Source organism: Trichechus manatus, unplaced genomic scaffold (assembly GCF_000243295.1).
Source record: "Trichechus manatus latirostris isolate Lorelei unplaced genomic scaffold, TriManLat1.0 scaffold00080, whole genome shotgun sequence".
Lineage (NCBI taxonomy): Eukaryota > Metazoa > Chordata > Mammalia > Sirenia > Trichechidae > Trichechus > Trichechus manatus.
Genome location: NW_004444016.1, coordinates 1849909 through 1863847, shown reverse-complemented (window position 1 = coordinate 1863847; position 13939 = coordinate 1849909). Strand labels below are relative to the sequence as shown.

Here is a 13939-nt window from a genome sequence, read left to right as displayed (position 1 = left end):
CAAGGATGGGTTGATAAGTCCTAGCCCGCGGGAGGCGGACCTCCTCTTTGGCACTGGCTCATCTGGACCGTATGTCGCCAGCACCTTTGCATAGTGGAGTCAGTGACACCGGTATTGAGGGACGTGGGGAGTACCGGCGTGGGGCCGTGGGGTTCAGGCCCGCACACTGACTGGAGGTGAAGGACCCGTTCACAGCAAAGACTCCAAGCACAGAGAGCTGGTGTCCCTGACTCCGGCCGCCCTGTGACGCAGGGGATGGTGGGAGCCTGATTGCCTTGGGCAGGCCTCAGGGACAGCCGGGGCAGCTGTCCCTGAGTGTGCCCCCTGCCATCCCAACAACCTCCCACCCGCAGACCGTGGAGCATGGGTTCCCCAACCAGCCCAGCGCCCTGGCCTTCGACCCCGAGCTGCGCATCATGGCCATTGGCACCAGGTCTGGGGCTGTCAGGATGTATCCTTTGTGGCCAAGGCCTCTGGGGCCTGCTGGCAGTTCCTGGGTCCTGGTCCTTGCCTCAGGCTGGCCCCCTAGGGAGTGAGGATGGAGGGGCTCTGATGAGGGCTGGGATGTTGCGCCACAACGTGAGGGTTGGCATGGCCTCTGAGCCTGTGAGGGTCCTCATGGAGATGGGGTTCTTTTACTCTGAGCCAGGGTGGTGTCCCTATCCTGTGTCTCAGTGAGGCAGTTACCTAGGTGGCCCCGCCATCAACACGGCAACTGACTCGGGGCCGGGGGCTAGAAGGTGGTAGCCACAACGGGGCAGGGACCTGGGGGTCACACGGGTACCTTTCCATGGTGATGGGACACACGTGTGTGAGCGTGCAGATGTGTTCGCCACGGGCTGGGGGCAGTGCCAGGCTGGGCATGGAGAGCACAGCACAGCCCCACCTGGGCCCTGGCGGCCACACAATCAGGCCGTGTGAGCTGCACAAAGCACGCATTTTCCCTGCAAGTGGGGGGGTGGGGTGGGCAGCTGAACGCATTCTTGCTTGTCGCTGAGAATCCCACGGACTGCTTAATGTACGGCCCCTTAGGCGGGCCTGGCTGGTGGCTAAGGCTGCTTAGCGAGGGGTGCCTACCCCCCCCTTCTGTTTGACAGAAAAGCAAGTTGGTGCCTGGAAAGGGGTGTCTGGTCTGGGGTGGGTGTCTGACCTGTGCCTTAAAGCCTCTTGCCTGCTCTAGGGGGTGTGGCAGGTGGGCTGGCCCTCCTCTCCAATGGCCCCTGAGGCACCTGGTGAGCAGGAGGGAGTCCCTGCAACCCCTTGCTCCATGGCAGCCTGCGGTGCCCCGTGAGGCTCCCGGTGCCCCCTGAGGCTCCCATGCCCAAGCCCCATGCCTGAGGGCCCTCAGACCTGCCCTCCCAAGTTACGGGCTTTCTGTAGGTCAGCTGTGTGTTCTCACAAAGAACCTGTCATGCCTCGAGGAGACGGCTGGCGCCCTCTCCTTCCCCTCCCTCCTTTCCTGCAGCCCCCAGCCTGGGCCTCTAGGGTGGGGGAAACTGAGGCTGGAGAGGGCCAGCCCTGGTCACCAGAGCTGCCCCTACCCCCGCAAGACTGGCTGTATCTCCTTGACAACCCTGGTCTCCGCCCAGCTGCTCTTGCCCTGTCTTTTTGTCCCCTTCTCTGTGTTCCCTGCCAGGCCTCTGCAGGGAATCCCAGCTCAAGCTCTGGGCAACGGCTCCTTTGTTGTTGCTGGGGCAACGTCAGGCCTCACTGACCAACCCCCCTCGGCCCACCCTCGTGGGGCCCCTCAGGCCTGCTGGTCCACCAGGCCCACCATTGCACCTGGTGTAGCCGGGACTCAGGCACTGACACTGGGCTCCTCGAGCAGGTCACCTAACCTTTCCAAGCCTCTGTGTGCTCATCTGTAAAATGGGCAGGCAAGAGTCCCTGATCCCTCCTCCCTCCTGGTGAAGGCCTTTGGCTACCTGCCCTGGAGGGGGGTTGGTTTCCTTGCCCACAGCTGGAGTTTGGCCTGAAGCTATGGGAAGAGGTGGCCTGGACTCTTCCAGCCACATGCCCCCCATCCTCATGTCTCCCTGGCCAGGGCTTGTGGCTCTCCAGCCTCTCTTGGCCCTGTCTTGACGAGATGCTTCTGGCTAGACCTGTCAGGCATGGCTCTTGGGTACACGTGCACACACATATATGCACACACATACATGCACACAGACACACACAAACGTGAGGCTGAGATAGAGCAGGGCCCCAGCCACGTATCAGGCCTGGGCCAAGTGTTTCAGGCGTGTTTTTATTCTCACTTGCTCTTCACAACAGCCCTGAGGAGTGGGAGTCGCTGGCCCGTTTTACAGATGAGGAAATGAAGGTCAACACAGCAGTGCTGGCTTGCAGGAGCTGGTGGAGCCTGCACCCCTGTACCCTGGGCTAGGGGGTGCCTGAGGGTAGACCTTTGAGGATTTCTGGCTAGGCAGGCCTAGGGCGGGGTCCGCCAGAATAGTCCTGGGGAAGAAAGAAGCTTGGGAGTGTCTCCATGCCTTGGTTTCCCCGCCAGTGCCTGCTCGTTTCTGCCCTTGACCAGTCACCATCAGCTATGGTGCTCCCGGTGTGGAGTTCACAGGTCTGCACCACGATGCAGCCACCGTTGCCCAGATGTACTTCCTGCCCGGCCAGGTGAGCCTCCATCCCCCTAGGCCCCTCCTTGAGGCCCCTGTGCCCTCCCTCCCAGGCTAGCCCTGATCTTGCTCTCTGCTTGCTGCCAGGGCCGCCTCCTGACCCTGCTGGACGACAACAGCCTGCACCTCTGGGAGATCGTCCCTCACAATGGCTGTGCCCACCTGGAGGAAATGCTCAGCTTCCAGCTGCCTAGCCGCCCTGTTTTTGATGGCGCCAGGTACTGAGGGCCCGGCTAGGCACTAAGCTGCCAGAACTGGGGGGCTTGGCCGCGAGCTTCCTACACAGGGTGTGGCATGCTTAAAGTTGGCAGGAGGGCTGGGTTCAGGTTTGGGCTACATTGAGCCAGGCCTGGGTAGTCCCAGGCTGAGCATCTGGACCTGGTGTGACTGACCTGTTTTCCTGATGTGTTTTGTGGACTTTTAGAGGTGTTAGTGGGAGATCTCAGCTTAGTCCTAGGTGAGCAGGTAGGTGTCTGCAGCAGGACTTGTCAGAGCCTTTGATAGGCTGTGAGCAGCGGGAGCACAGCACCAGGGTGCCCCAAAGTCAGCTGATCGTGGCTGCCTGATGCTGTGGTCCCTGGGATGGTGGGGTGTCTGGGGACTTGTGTGCAGGCTAGGGTAGGGCTCTGTGGACCTGACATCAGTGAGGGCCCTCTAGCCCCTTGAGTTGGGGTGGAGGAATAGGCCTTTATGTGTAGGTTTGGGGCACGAGAGTCCTGCTGACATGTTAAGTGGTACTGGCAGGATGCCCTGGGGGCAGTGGAATGGGGGTTGGGCCCCTGGGGAGAGTGTAAGTGGCTGGAACATGGCGGTGCCTCTCCCTTACTGACTCCTGCTGGCCTCCACACCACCCAGCTGGGCTCCTAGGAGAGGCTTGTCCTGCTCTTGCCCACAGGCCATGCTGGGGCCTCCCTGTGAAGTCAGGGATATCTAGAGGGCTGGTGGCGGAGATTCTGCGCTGTCCTGGAGCTCCTGTCCTGGATTAGCAGGCCAGCTCCTTCCTGCCCCTCCTGGTGGGTAGAAGAAGCTGAGGAGCGGCCTGTCTCTCAGACTTGGGCAGCCCATTTTTATTCCTCTTCCTGTGTCCTACGGAATAATTGAGTGGGCTAATTACGACGCATGGAGCTGACACCATCACCTCCCTGCACGCCGGCCTACTCCGTATTTAGCTGCCAGCGTGCAGAGGGGCCAGCAGTCAGCTCACAGTTGCAGCCCAGCCCCTCGGTACATTCCTAGCAGGTGGGGCTTGCACCCTCAACCCTCCCCTCCACACAGCACCCCGCCCAGCCTCTCCCGGGTCACTGTGGTCCTGCTGGTGGCTGATGGCAACAGGGCAGCACTGGGCACCGAGGGCGGCAGCGTCTTCTTCTTGAACATGGACACATTGACACTGCTCGAGGGGCAGACCCTTGCCCCTGATGAGGTTCTGCGAAGGTGAGAGGTGGTAGCGCCTGACCCTGGTGGCCCCATGGTCGGGAAGCTGTCGTTCGGCCTCACTGAGTTCCTGCTTGCAGCCTGCCCGATGACTACCGATGTGGGAAGGCGCTGGGCCCTGTGGAGTCTCTCCAGGGGCACCTGCAGGACCCCAGCAAGATCCTCATAGGCTATAGCCGGGGCCTGCTGGTCATCTGGAGCCAGACTGCACACTGTGTGGAGCGCGTCTTCCTGGGCAACCAGGTAGGTGGTGGGCTGCACCTGCTCTGCCCTGTGCTCCTGCTGCCTGGGCCCTGCTTAGCCCCAACCCCCACTTGCCCACCCCACAGCAGTTGGAGAGCCTGTGCTGGGAGCGAAGCGGTAGCACCGTTGTCAGCTCCCACAGCGATGGCAGCTACGCCATCTGGCCTGCAGACTCGGGCAGCTCCCTGGTGCTGCAGCCCACGGCAGCCACCATGCCCTATGGTGAGTGCCCTGGGCCTCCTGGAATGGGAGCAGAGGGTGACAGGGGGCTGATACAGCACCCCAAGTCAGGCATTTGGGCTTCCTGGCCTCAGTGGGGGGACACCCAGGAGGACTTCTGGAACGTGCAGTGCCAACTCGCCAGCGGTGAGACCCTGCCAGGGCACATGGTTGGGGTAATGGGCTTCCCCTGGGGGCATGTCTGTGAGGTTGGTGGCGATCAATGTGTTCAGTGCAGCTGGGGCAGACCAGGCTGGGAGCAGCAATGAGAGGTGGGCTCAGGTTGGCCTGATGCTCTGTCCTGCCCCCAGGCCCCTTCCCCTGCAAAGCCATCAACAAGATTCTATGGCGAAGCTGTGAATCAGGGTAGGTTGAGAGAGTGGGTCTGGGTGGGCCCTTGGGGTTGGGCAGCATGTGCCCAGGCAGCTCGGGGCTCATGGGCCCCCTGCCCTGTGCAGGGGTCATTTTATCATCTTCAGTGGTGGCATGCCCCGCGCCAGCTATGGGGACCGCCACTGTGTGAGTGTGCTTCAGGCCGAGACCCTAGTGACCCTGGACTTTACCTCCCGTGTCATTGACTTCTTCACAGTGCACAGCACGCGGCCGGAGGACGGTATGTGACCCTCTCCCCTCCCCGCCATGTGCTCTTTACTGCCTGCGGCCGGCTCACCCCACCTCCTGCCCCACAGAATTCGACGACCCCCAGGCCCTGGCTGTGCTGCTAGAAGAGGAGCTGGTGGTACTGGACCTGCAAACACCTGGCTGGCCGGCTGTGCCTGCCCCATACCTCGCCCCCCTGCACTCATCTGCCATCACATGCTCGGCCCATGTTGCCAATGTCCCTGCCAAGCTGTGGGCCCGCCTCGTGAGCTCGGGCGAGCAGCAGAGCCCGCAGCCCACCTCCAGCACCTCAGTGTGTGCCCCGGGCACCCTGTGGGGCAGGATCTGGTGGGAGGGAGGGTGGCACTGGGTGGCGGGTATATGTGGGAAGAAAACGTTTGTCTTTGCCTTGTGCTCATGTCTGTGTCTCCCTCCCCTAGAGCTGGCCCATTACTGGGGGCCAGAACCTGGCTCAGGAGCCGTCACAGCGGGGGCTGCTGCTGACCGGGTAGGACAGACAGTGTGCCTGTGGTTGGATACAAATATGACGTGTGTGTGTGTGCGTGTGAGTGAGATCTACTCCCACCAGGCCTGGTGCAGCCTGCACTGCTGACATGTGGGTAACTCAGCCTAGCCCTGTGGGACTGAGCCAGCACCCCCGCCCCACCAGCCCCCTGGGGTGGATTGGGATAAAGCCTCCATAGGCCCTAGTTCAAGGCCCGCCTCACCCTGCCTTTTGGCCTGGAACTGAGCTCTGGCAAACCCCAGGGCTTCACCTACCTTGCCTGCCTGGGATTGGAAAATCTGGGCTGGCCCACATGGAGCTTTCCAGGGCAGGTATGGGAGGGCCTGGCGGGCACTGACCTGCCTGGTGACTCAGGCCCCGATTTCCTGCTCTGCCCCTGGCATCTGCCTGTGCCGGGACTCTCCGACCTCTGGGCTGCAGTGTTCCCTGCCCCGCATAGGAACATGCTGTGGCTCTCATGGCTGCAGGAGTGTGGTGTCCCTGCCGACCCCAGAGATTCAGCCCCTTCTCCTGCCTTGACCTCAGCCCCCACCACTGTCCAAGAATCCCCCCTTGGGCTCTGCAGCTGTCCTGAGGTTGTGCCTTAGATTTGTCTAGTCCTCCACCCGCCACCCCTCCCCTACCATCTGCTGCTTTGCTCACAGTTCCACCTTCTACCTTGGCAGCACTTCCTCTGGGACATCTGCACTCTGTGACTAGCTAATCACCCACCCCAGTAAGGGCAGCCCCATGGAGCTCTGTTCCCCCAGGCCCCCCCTGCCATCTCAGGGCCAGTGAGTACTTGCTTTTCCCCACCTTCCCACCTGCTGGCAGGACCCAGGTTGAAGGCCTGGCATACAGTAGGTGCTCAGTGTCTGTGTGCAGTAGGACAGGTCAGTCCACATGTGTGTGCAAGTGTTTGGGGAGGGCTTATGGGATGAGTAAATGGAGATGAGCTGGCCTTGTGCGACCCCAATGCCCCCCTACCCCGACAGCCACGAGGACGGCACTGTGCGCTTCTGGGACGCCTCGGGCGTGGCGCTGCGGCCCCTCTACAAGTTGAGCACGGCTGCCCTGTTCCAGACGGACTGCGAGCATGCTGACAGCCTGGCCCAGGCTGCCGAGGACGATTGGCCGCCCTTTCGCAAGGTTCGCTCCCACCCCACCGCCCTGCAGAGCCATCCTGGCCTGCCGTCGTTCTCACTCCCTCCTCCCCCAGGTGGGCTGCTTTGACCCCTACAGCGATGACCCCCGGCTTGGTGTGCAGAAGGTGGCACTCTGCAAGTACACAGCCCGGATGGTGGTGGCTGGCACTGCAGGCCAGGTGGGGCTGAGGGGCGTCCCCAGGGTTGGGGGTCTCAGAAGGTTTTCTGGAGGAGATGGCCTGGATTAAGTGGGTCTGATGGAGTGGTAGAGGGGGTGAAGACAGAAGGTGGGACGGGTAGCTGGGGCCTTGAGGGCCAGGCCCTGGCTGTGGGAACTGTGGCAGGCTGGGCTAGGGGCGGGAATGCAGGTGGTAGATGATCCTTACTCCTGTGGCCACATCAAGTTTAGCATCAGTTCACAAGCCTGGGCAGTGGGTCCTGGTCACGGCTGCCCTGGCACTCAGCAGTGTGCACAAATGTTCAGTGTGTACTTATTGCTGAATGGGAGATAGTGGACCAGGGGAGAGCAGGGTCCAGCAGGTCTGGGTCACCGCCATGTTCTTCAGTGCTCACCATGGGCCCTGGTATACAGTAGACATTCAATAAGTGCTCATTCAGCAGGTGAACTAAAGGCAATCCTGGGGCCGACATGGCGGTGGTTGGGGCTCTGGTGGGGCCTGTGGGTGGCCTCTCCTCTGCCCTGACCTATCTCCCTGCCTGCCATGGCCCAGGTGCTGGTGCTGGAACTGAGTGATGTCCCGGCCGAGCAGGCAGTCAGCGTGGCAAGCATGGATCTCCTCCAGGACCGTGAGGGCTTCACGTGGAAAGGCCATGACCAGCTGAGCCCCAGCACAGGGCCGCTGCCCTGGCCCGTTGGCTTCCAGCCCCAAGTGCTGGTGCAGTGCCTGCCACCTGCTGCCATCACTGCTGTCACGCTCCACACCGAGTGGGGCCTCGTGGCCTTTGGCACCAGTCATGGCTTTGGTCTCTTTGACTACCAGCGCAAGAGCCCTGTGCTGGCCAGGTGCAGTGACGCGGCTCCTGGGGCGGGGGTGGCTGGATCCAAGAGGGGAGTAGGGTCTGAGCCTCCAACCTGCCCTAGGCTCCCACGGGGCCTCAGGTAACCCCCATGCCTGTCTGGGCCTCGGTCTCTCACCGAAAACCCGTGTTATCTTATGAAGAATACCAAGAAGCGTTTTAAAGGTAGTGCTAATTGTGGAGTGTTTGGTACCATCTGCTTCCAAGTGAGCAAGGAGGTGTTGGAGGGGTTTGCTTCTGTAGCTGGCCAGCAGCTACAGTGGCAGCTCCTGACCGCCTCCTGCCTGCCCCCAGGTGCACCCTTCACCCCAACGACTCTCTGGCCATGGAGGGGCCGCTCTCACGGGTGAAGTCACTCAAGAAGTCGCTGCGTCAGTCTTTTCGGCGCATTCGCAAGAGCCGGGTATCTGGCAAAAAGCGGGCTTTAAACACCAGCAGCAAGGTGAGTGGCCCAGGCAGGTGGAAGCTGTCCTGTGGGGCTGCTCAGATGGTGCATCTCCAGCGAGGTGCTGCTGCCTCCTGGCTGTGCCCTGGGTTGGAACGAGGTCTTTGCTCACTTGATATGGTTTGTCCCCCAGTAACCTGGGCCCTTGGCCGTGAGAAGGCTGCTCAGGAGGGCAGTGAAATTGATCGTGGTGGGTGCTGGGCACCGGTGTGGTAGACCAGGTGGGTGGCAGGAAGGTGGTGCTCAGGTCTTGGTTCCTCACTCCCCCTCCTCTAGTTGCAGGAGGCCAACGCGCAGCTGGCGGAGCAGGCCTGCCCCCACAACGTGGAGGTGACACCTGTGCAGCGCCGCATCGAGCCCCGCTCGGCTGACGACTCCCTCTCGGGTGTGGTGCGCTGCCTCTACTTTGCTGACACATTCCTTCGCGATGGTGAGGCCAGGGAAAGGGGAGTTTGGGGCAAAGTTGGCCCCAGGAGGTTAGAAAGAATCCTGAACCCAGGGGGCGAGGCAGAGTTTCTGATGGTGAGGGGTTGGTGAGTGACCCGGGAGGGCGTCCCCAAGACCTGCAAGCAGGGCCGTGGCCAGTGCAAAGGCCCTGAGGTGGGCGTGATATGGGAAGTAGCCCAGTGGGTTAGAGAGGTGGCGGTCCTGCCTGCCAGGATGAGGACACTGACTCTGAGCAGCTTGGGAGCTATGGGAGGGTCCTGGCAGAGAAGCACCGTGGGTGGGTTTATTGGTTGATTGATTGATTGATTGTAACTTGTTATGATGGAGAGTTTCAAACATGCACAAAAATAGAGGGGTATAGTCACCACCACTGGTGCCAGCAGCTTTCTGCTGTGGCTGCATCTGCCCGTTCCTTATTTTTTGTTGTATTCTGCTGTAGTGTTTTCGGTTGAAGCCCACATGCCGTGTCACCTCTGTGGGCACCTGTGTGTCTCCAGCAGAGGTGTGGCTGGCCCCTCGTGCCGGGGCCGCCCTGTATAACTGATGATCCACTCCTTGGGCTGTGAGCACAGCCTTCCATTCTTCTCAAAAACGTCTTGTTCTGACTGGCACTTGGCTTGGCATCCTGTTTAGGTCCACATGGTGCGTGGTATGTCTTGCTCTCTTCAAGTCTGAGAGGGAGCCCCCTTTTCTGTGTAATTCGTTTGAAGTTTGTCAGGTAGTTCCCAACGTCTGGGTGTGGCTGCCGCAGCCCTGGCTGGCCTCTACCTGCGCATAGCCCCTGACCAAGCCAATTAGACTCAGACTCGCAGAGGGCTGGCCTCGCTGCTGGCGCTGGAGTCTCTGTGGTGCTTGGGATTGCTCAGGCACTTTGCCCTCGGGATTTGGGTCCTGCTGATGGCAGTTGTTACATCCATCTATGCACCCAGGGCCCGTCTTCCCCCGCCTTTATGGGCTCTGCCTCTCCCCCAGGAACTGTCCTCCTCAGTGGGGACTCCCAGAGGCTTAGCCACATAGCGGGGGCAGGACAGTGCCCATGCTCGAACTCCAGGGTGCTGGAGGGGCATGTAGCGGGGTGCTAGGGGAGCATGTGGTGGGGTGCTGGAGGAACACATGGTGGGGTGCTGGGGGAGCATGCGGTGGACCTAGGGGTAAGCTCTTTGTATTGTTCTTGGTGATAACTGAAGCATCCTGTTGTGGCTCCTCAGTGGACTCCAGGGCCGGTTTCAGCCACGCAGTCACAGATGTGTTCCTGGCAGCTGGTGGCTCAGGCTTCCTCCTTCTTCTTTGCCTCAGCCTGAGGGCTTCCTTGTTTAAATAGCCAGCTTCCTCTGGGTGCTGCGTGGGGAGCAGACTGCAGAGGGGGTTAGGCTGCAGCAGTGGCTGGGCTGGGGCAGAGATGCCACAGGCAGGCCAGGTAGATCTGTGCAGGAGAAGGGCTCGGATTCTGTCTCCACTGAGGTAGCACCTTAGGACTAAATGATGGGGCATGGGTGAGAGGGGTCAAGGGATATCTGGGTCTGGGGCCTGAGCAGCTCCGTGTTACTGTGTTGGGGCAGCTAAGGTTGCGGTGGGGTAGAGGTGGGAGAGCCTCATCCATTTGGGATGGGTGGAATTTAAGGTACGTCCCTGGTGGTGCAGTGGTTAAGAGCTATGGCTGCTAACCAAAAAGTTGGCAGTTTGAATCCACTGGTCGCTTCTTGGAAACTCTATGGGGCAGTTCTGCTCTGTCATGTAGAATTGCTATGAGTCAGAACTGACTCGACAGCAATGAGTCTGGTTTTTTGTTGGGTGTCTCTGGGAAGTGTGCTGGTGGTCCTTGCATAAGGGCTGGGTCAGAGGCTTGGACTGGGCGTCAGTGTGGAGATAGATGGTATCTGAGCCCTGAGGGTCAAGGCCCCCCCGGGGATGGAGACAGGAGCAGTGCTGTCCTGAGTCTGGGCCTCAAGTTAGGAAGAGGTCATGGGGAGGGGCCACCCGAGAGGAGTAGGGGGCCCTGAGTGCACAGAGAGGTAGGCCCCTGGAGCCCCTCATGAGCCCTGCCCCCACAGCTGTCCACCACGGCCCCACCCTGTGGGCCGGCACCAACTCAGGCTCCGTGTTTGCCTACGCGATGGAGGTGCCGGCAGCGGCGACAGGCAGTGAGAACCGGCCAGAGCGGGCGGTAGAGGCTGTGCTCGGTAAGGAGGTGCAGCTGATGCACCGAGCACCTGTGGTGGCCATCACCGTGCTGGACGGACGTGGCCGCCCGCTACCTGAGCCCTATGAGGCCTCCCGGGACCTGGCACAGGCACCTGACATGCAGGGTGGCCATGCTGTGCTCATAGCGTCTGAGGAACAGTTCAAGGTGGGCTGCCAAGACCCCTGCCTCACAGACCCACTGGGCCCCTCAGGAGCCCTCCTTGCCTATATGCCACCTCCCCACTGAGATCCTTCTGTTCCACCACAATCCTTCCTCATTGACCAGAGACCCCTTCCCCCTTGGAGAATTCCCCCAAGATCCTCCTACCTCACTGAGTCCCCCTTGAGGCTTCTGGACCTACCAGGACCCTCTGAGACCACCCCCTTGGGTCTGTGTCTTGCAGGGACTCATGGTTGGGTGGGAGTACGGGTATGTGACTGTTATACCCTATGTGGTTGATTTTTGCTGTAGGAAGAGAGTCCTCGAAGTTTCCAGGAAGCAGTGTTTAGCCTGTTAGGTCTGAGGGATGAGAAGTGGGGGTGGAAGGGTGCAGTGGGCATTGTGAAGTGCAGTAGGCAGAGGGGGTGGCATGCGGTGGAGGGGATAGTGCAGCTGTAAATTAGAAGGTATGAACAGGTGCATTGGTTGGGGCGGAGGCCTGAGTGGCAGGCTGCCTTTGGGGTGGGGGTTGGCGGCAATAGCCGTTGAAGGTGGCTTCTGGCCAGAGGTGGGGCTATGGGTCTTAGGGAGCGTGGAGAGGCCAGGCTGTGTGCTCATTGGCTGCCTGCCGCCAGGTGTTCACACTGCCCAAGGTGAGCGCCAAGACCAAGTTCAAGCTGACAGCCCATGAGGGCTGCCGCGTGCGTAAGGTGGCACTGGCCACGTTTGCCAGCGTGGCCTGCGAGGACTACGCTGAGACCTGCCTGGCCTGCCTCACCAACTTGGGTGATGTCCACGTCTTCTCGGTGCCTGGCCTGCGGCCCCAGGTGCACTACTCCTGCATCCGGAAGGAGGACATCAGTGGCATTGCCTCCTGTGTCTTCACGCGCCATGGCCAGGGTAGGGGAGCAGGCTGGGTGGTTTGCAGGAGGTGTTCAGGTGGGCCCAGCCGGCATATGCGGGGGGCGGGGGCAGCCAGGGTTTGGTCGCTGTCTGCCTCCTAACTGCGCTCCTCAGTCCTTCTCTCCTGCCACACCCAGGTTTCTACCTGATTTCCCCATCAGAGTTTGAACGCTTTTCCCTCAGTGCCCGGAACATCACAGAACCACTGTGCTCTCTGGACATTCGCTGGCCCCGTGACACTACCTGTGACAGGTGCATGGGGGGTGGGGAAGAGGAGGCATGTGGCCATGCCAGGTCTCATACCCACTTTCGCTTTCCGCATGGAGGGGTGGGTCTCCCTGGCATAACCCTATCCTGTCCCAGGGCTTGGCAGTGGGAGGGCAGGGGTCCAGCCCAGAGCACTTGCCTGTGGCCCCCCATCACAGGCCCCGTCTCTGCAGCTACAGGCTCCAAGAGTCGCCCAAGCTGAGCCAGGCCAATGGGACCCCAGGCATCATCCTGGCCCCACGGAGCTGTGATGGGAGCCCCAGTCCTGCCCGAAGCAAGGGAGCTGGGGGTATGAAGGAGGAGGGGGTGTGCTGTGGGCAGGGTGCCCTGCCACATGTGCTGTGTTCCCACCATGGCCCACAGCAGGCTGGGTCTGGGGTGTTTGTGGGTCTTCCAGGTGTAGGGTGCTTTGGGGTCATGGCAGGGCTTGATCCTCCCATCACCCCCACATGCAGACACTATGGAGCCGTCCGAGGCCACGCTCTCGCCCATCTCCATGGATTCAGCCACCAGTGCCGACACCACGCTGGACACTACAGGGGACGTTACAATGGAGAATGTGAAAGATTTCTTGGGGTGAGGTGGGCAGGCAGGTCTGCCCAGGGCCTGTGGGGTCGGGGGAGGCGCTTGGACTCTAGGCTCCCCTTACCCCCACTGATGTCCCGCTACACATGGAAGACCAGGAGGGGCCAGACCCCAGGATCTGATCACCACCTGTCCCTCCCCAAGCTCTTCAGAGGAACCCCAGAAGAATCTGAGGAATGTGGCACAAGATGAGGCCCACGCCTGCACCATTCTGATCAGATGAGGTGCTGTGGGTACGGGGCCCTGGAATCTGTCTCACTGCTCAACAGCCTCAGTATCTAGGCCCCACAGGCCCTCCCTGCCCTGCCATCCCAACTCTGGTCTTGCACTGAAACCCTGGCAGGGCCCTGTGATTGCTGGCTTGCCTGGCATCTGGCTGCCTTCTGTAGGGTTTCAGGGGGCAGCTGCAAAGGCCTGAGTGACTGTCGTAGTTAGGGCCGGCCCTGTAACCCAGATACCATGGATCATGTTTAGAACAAGGCCAGGTCACAACTATTTAAAGGAGGTACCAGCGTGGGGCATAGTGGCTGGGTTGGCCAGCCCACTGCACATGAAGTCACCAAGCTGTGTCAGGTCAGGCCCTGCTGGTGAGGCCAGCAGGCTGAGTCCATCTGAAAGCTGACAGGTCCCCACCGAGATCTGTGGCCAGTCTTGGGCCTGCAGGTCTGCCCAACCCCATTCCCTTGAGTCCCTAGCCACACCATGCAGCGGGGCAGGCACCTGTGCTCTTCCTCTGGGGCTGGGGCCTGGCCTTGGTGGGCCAAAGGTGGTCTAGCACTTAGGTATCGGCCTGGCACCCCCCAAGCCCACCTCATCGGGCTCTGTCACTGTCCTGACCCCCTGTAGGCTGAGTGGAGGCACCTGTGTGGCCTGGCCCTGCGTTTTGCTTATTGCCCTTTTCTCCCTCTCCTAGGAGCCAGAGCTCTCCTGACCACTGGTGCCCTGCTCAGAGCTGGGGCCCTGGACCCCTGGCTCCTGCCTGCCCCTTAACATAGACTAACTTGTGGGCTCCTGTGGGGTCCTGCCTTCCCTGGGCCTAAAGCAGCCCAGCCCTAGGTGTGGGCAGATGCAGGCAGGCCCCTCGGACTAGGTCACCCTGGAGGCCAGGTGCTCCACATGCCGTCCCCCTCCTCCCTTCAC

At 61.1% G+C, this 13939-nt stretch overlaps 1 protein-coding gene across 2 annotated transcripts; it reads left to right on the top strand.

Moving 5' to 3' along the window:
- The first annotated feature begins 234 nt into the window (after nucleotides 1-234).
- Nucleotides 235-13931, top strand: LLGL1 (LLGL scribble cell polarity complex component 1). 2 transcript variants are annotated; one of them, XM_023735545.1, is made up of 22 exons: nucleotides 235-451; nucleotides 2544-2625; nucleotides 2715-2845; nucleotides 3903-4061; nucleotides 4142-4304; nucleotides 4391-4526; nucleotides 4835-4889; nucleotides 4982-5136; nucleotides 5213-5436; nucleotides 5564-5631; nucleotides 6624-6777; nucleotides 6848-6952; nucleotides 7505-7797; nucleotides 8106-8253; nucleotides 8533-8686; nucleotides 10755-11050; nucleotides 11680-11944; nucleotides 12085-12199; nucleotides 12388-12503; nucleotides 12670-12790; nucleotides 12944-13023; nucleotides 13713-13931. In XM_023735545.1, exons 1-21 carry the CDS (start codon nucleotides 417-419, stop codon nucleotides 13020-13022), a joined length of 3054 nt encoding a protein of 1017 aa, XP_023591313.1. In that variant the 5' UTR covers nucleotides 235-416; the 3' UTR covers nucleotide 13023; nucleotides 13713-13931. The 2 variants fall into 2 exon arrangements, with proteins under 2 accessions (XP_023591313.1, XP_023591314.1); XM_023735546.1 differs by lacking the exon at nucleotides 13713-13931 and having other exon boundaries at nucleotides 12394-12503; nucleotides 12670-13479.
- The last annotated feature ends 8 nt before the right edge of the window (nucleotides 13932-13939 follow it).

Bases quoted from the DNA above. Each gene is read 5' to 3' on its own strand.
- LLGL1 (XM_023735545.1), top strand. From the start codon at position 417: ATGGCCATTGGCACCAGGTCTGGGGCTGTCAGGAT. The intron at 452-2,543 runs GTATCCTTTGTG...AGTCACCATCAG, and splicing joins AGGTCTGGGGCTGTCAGGAT to CTATGGTGCTCCCGGTGTGG. The intron at 4,527-4,834 runs GTGAGTGCCCTG...TCCTGCCCCCAG, and splicing joins GGCAGCCACCATGCCCTATG to GCCCCTTCCCCTGCAAAGCC.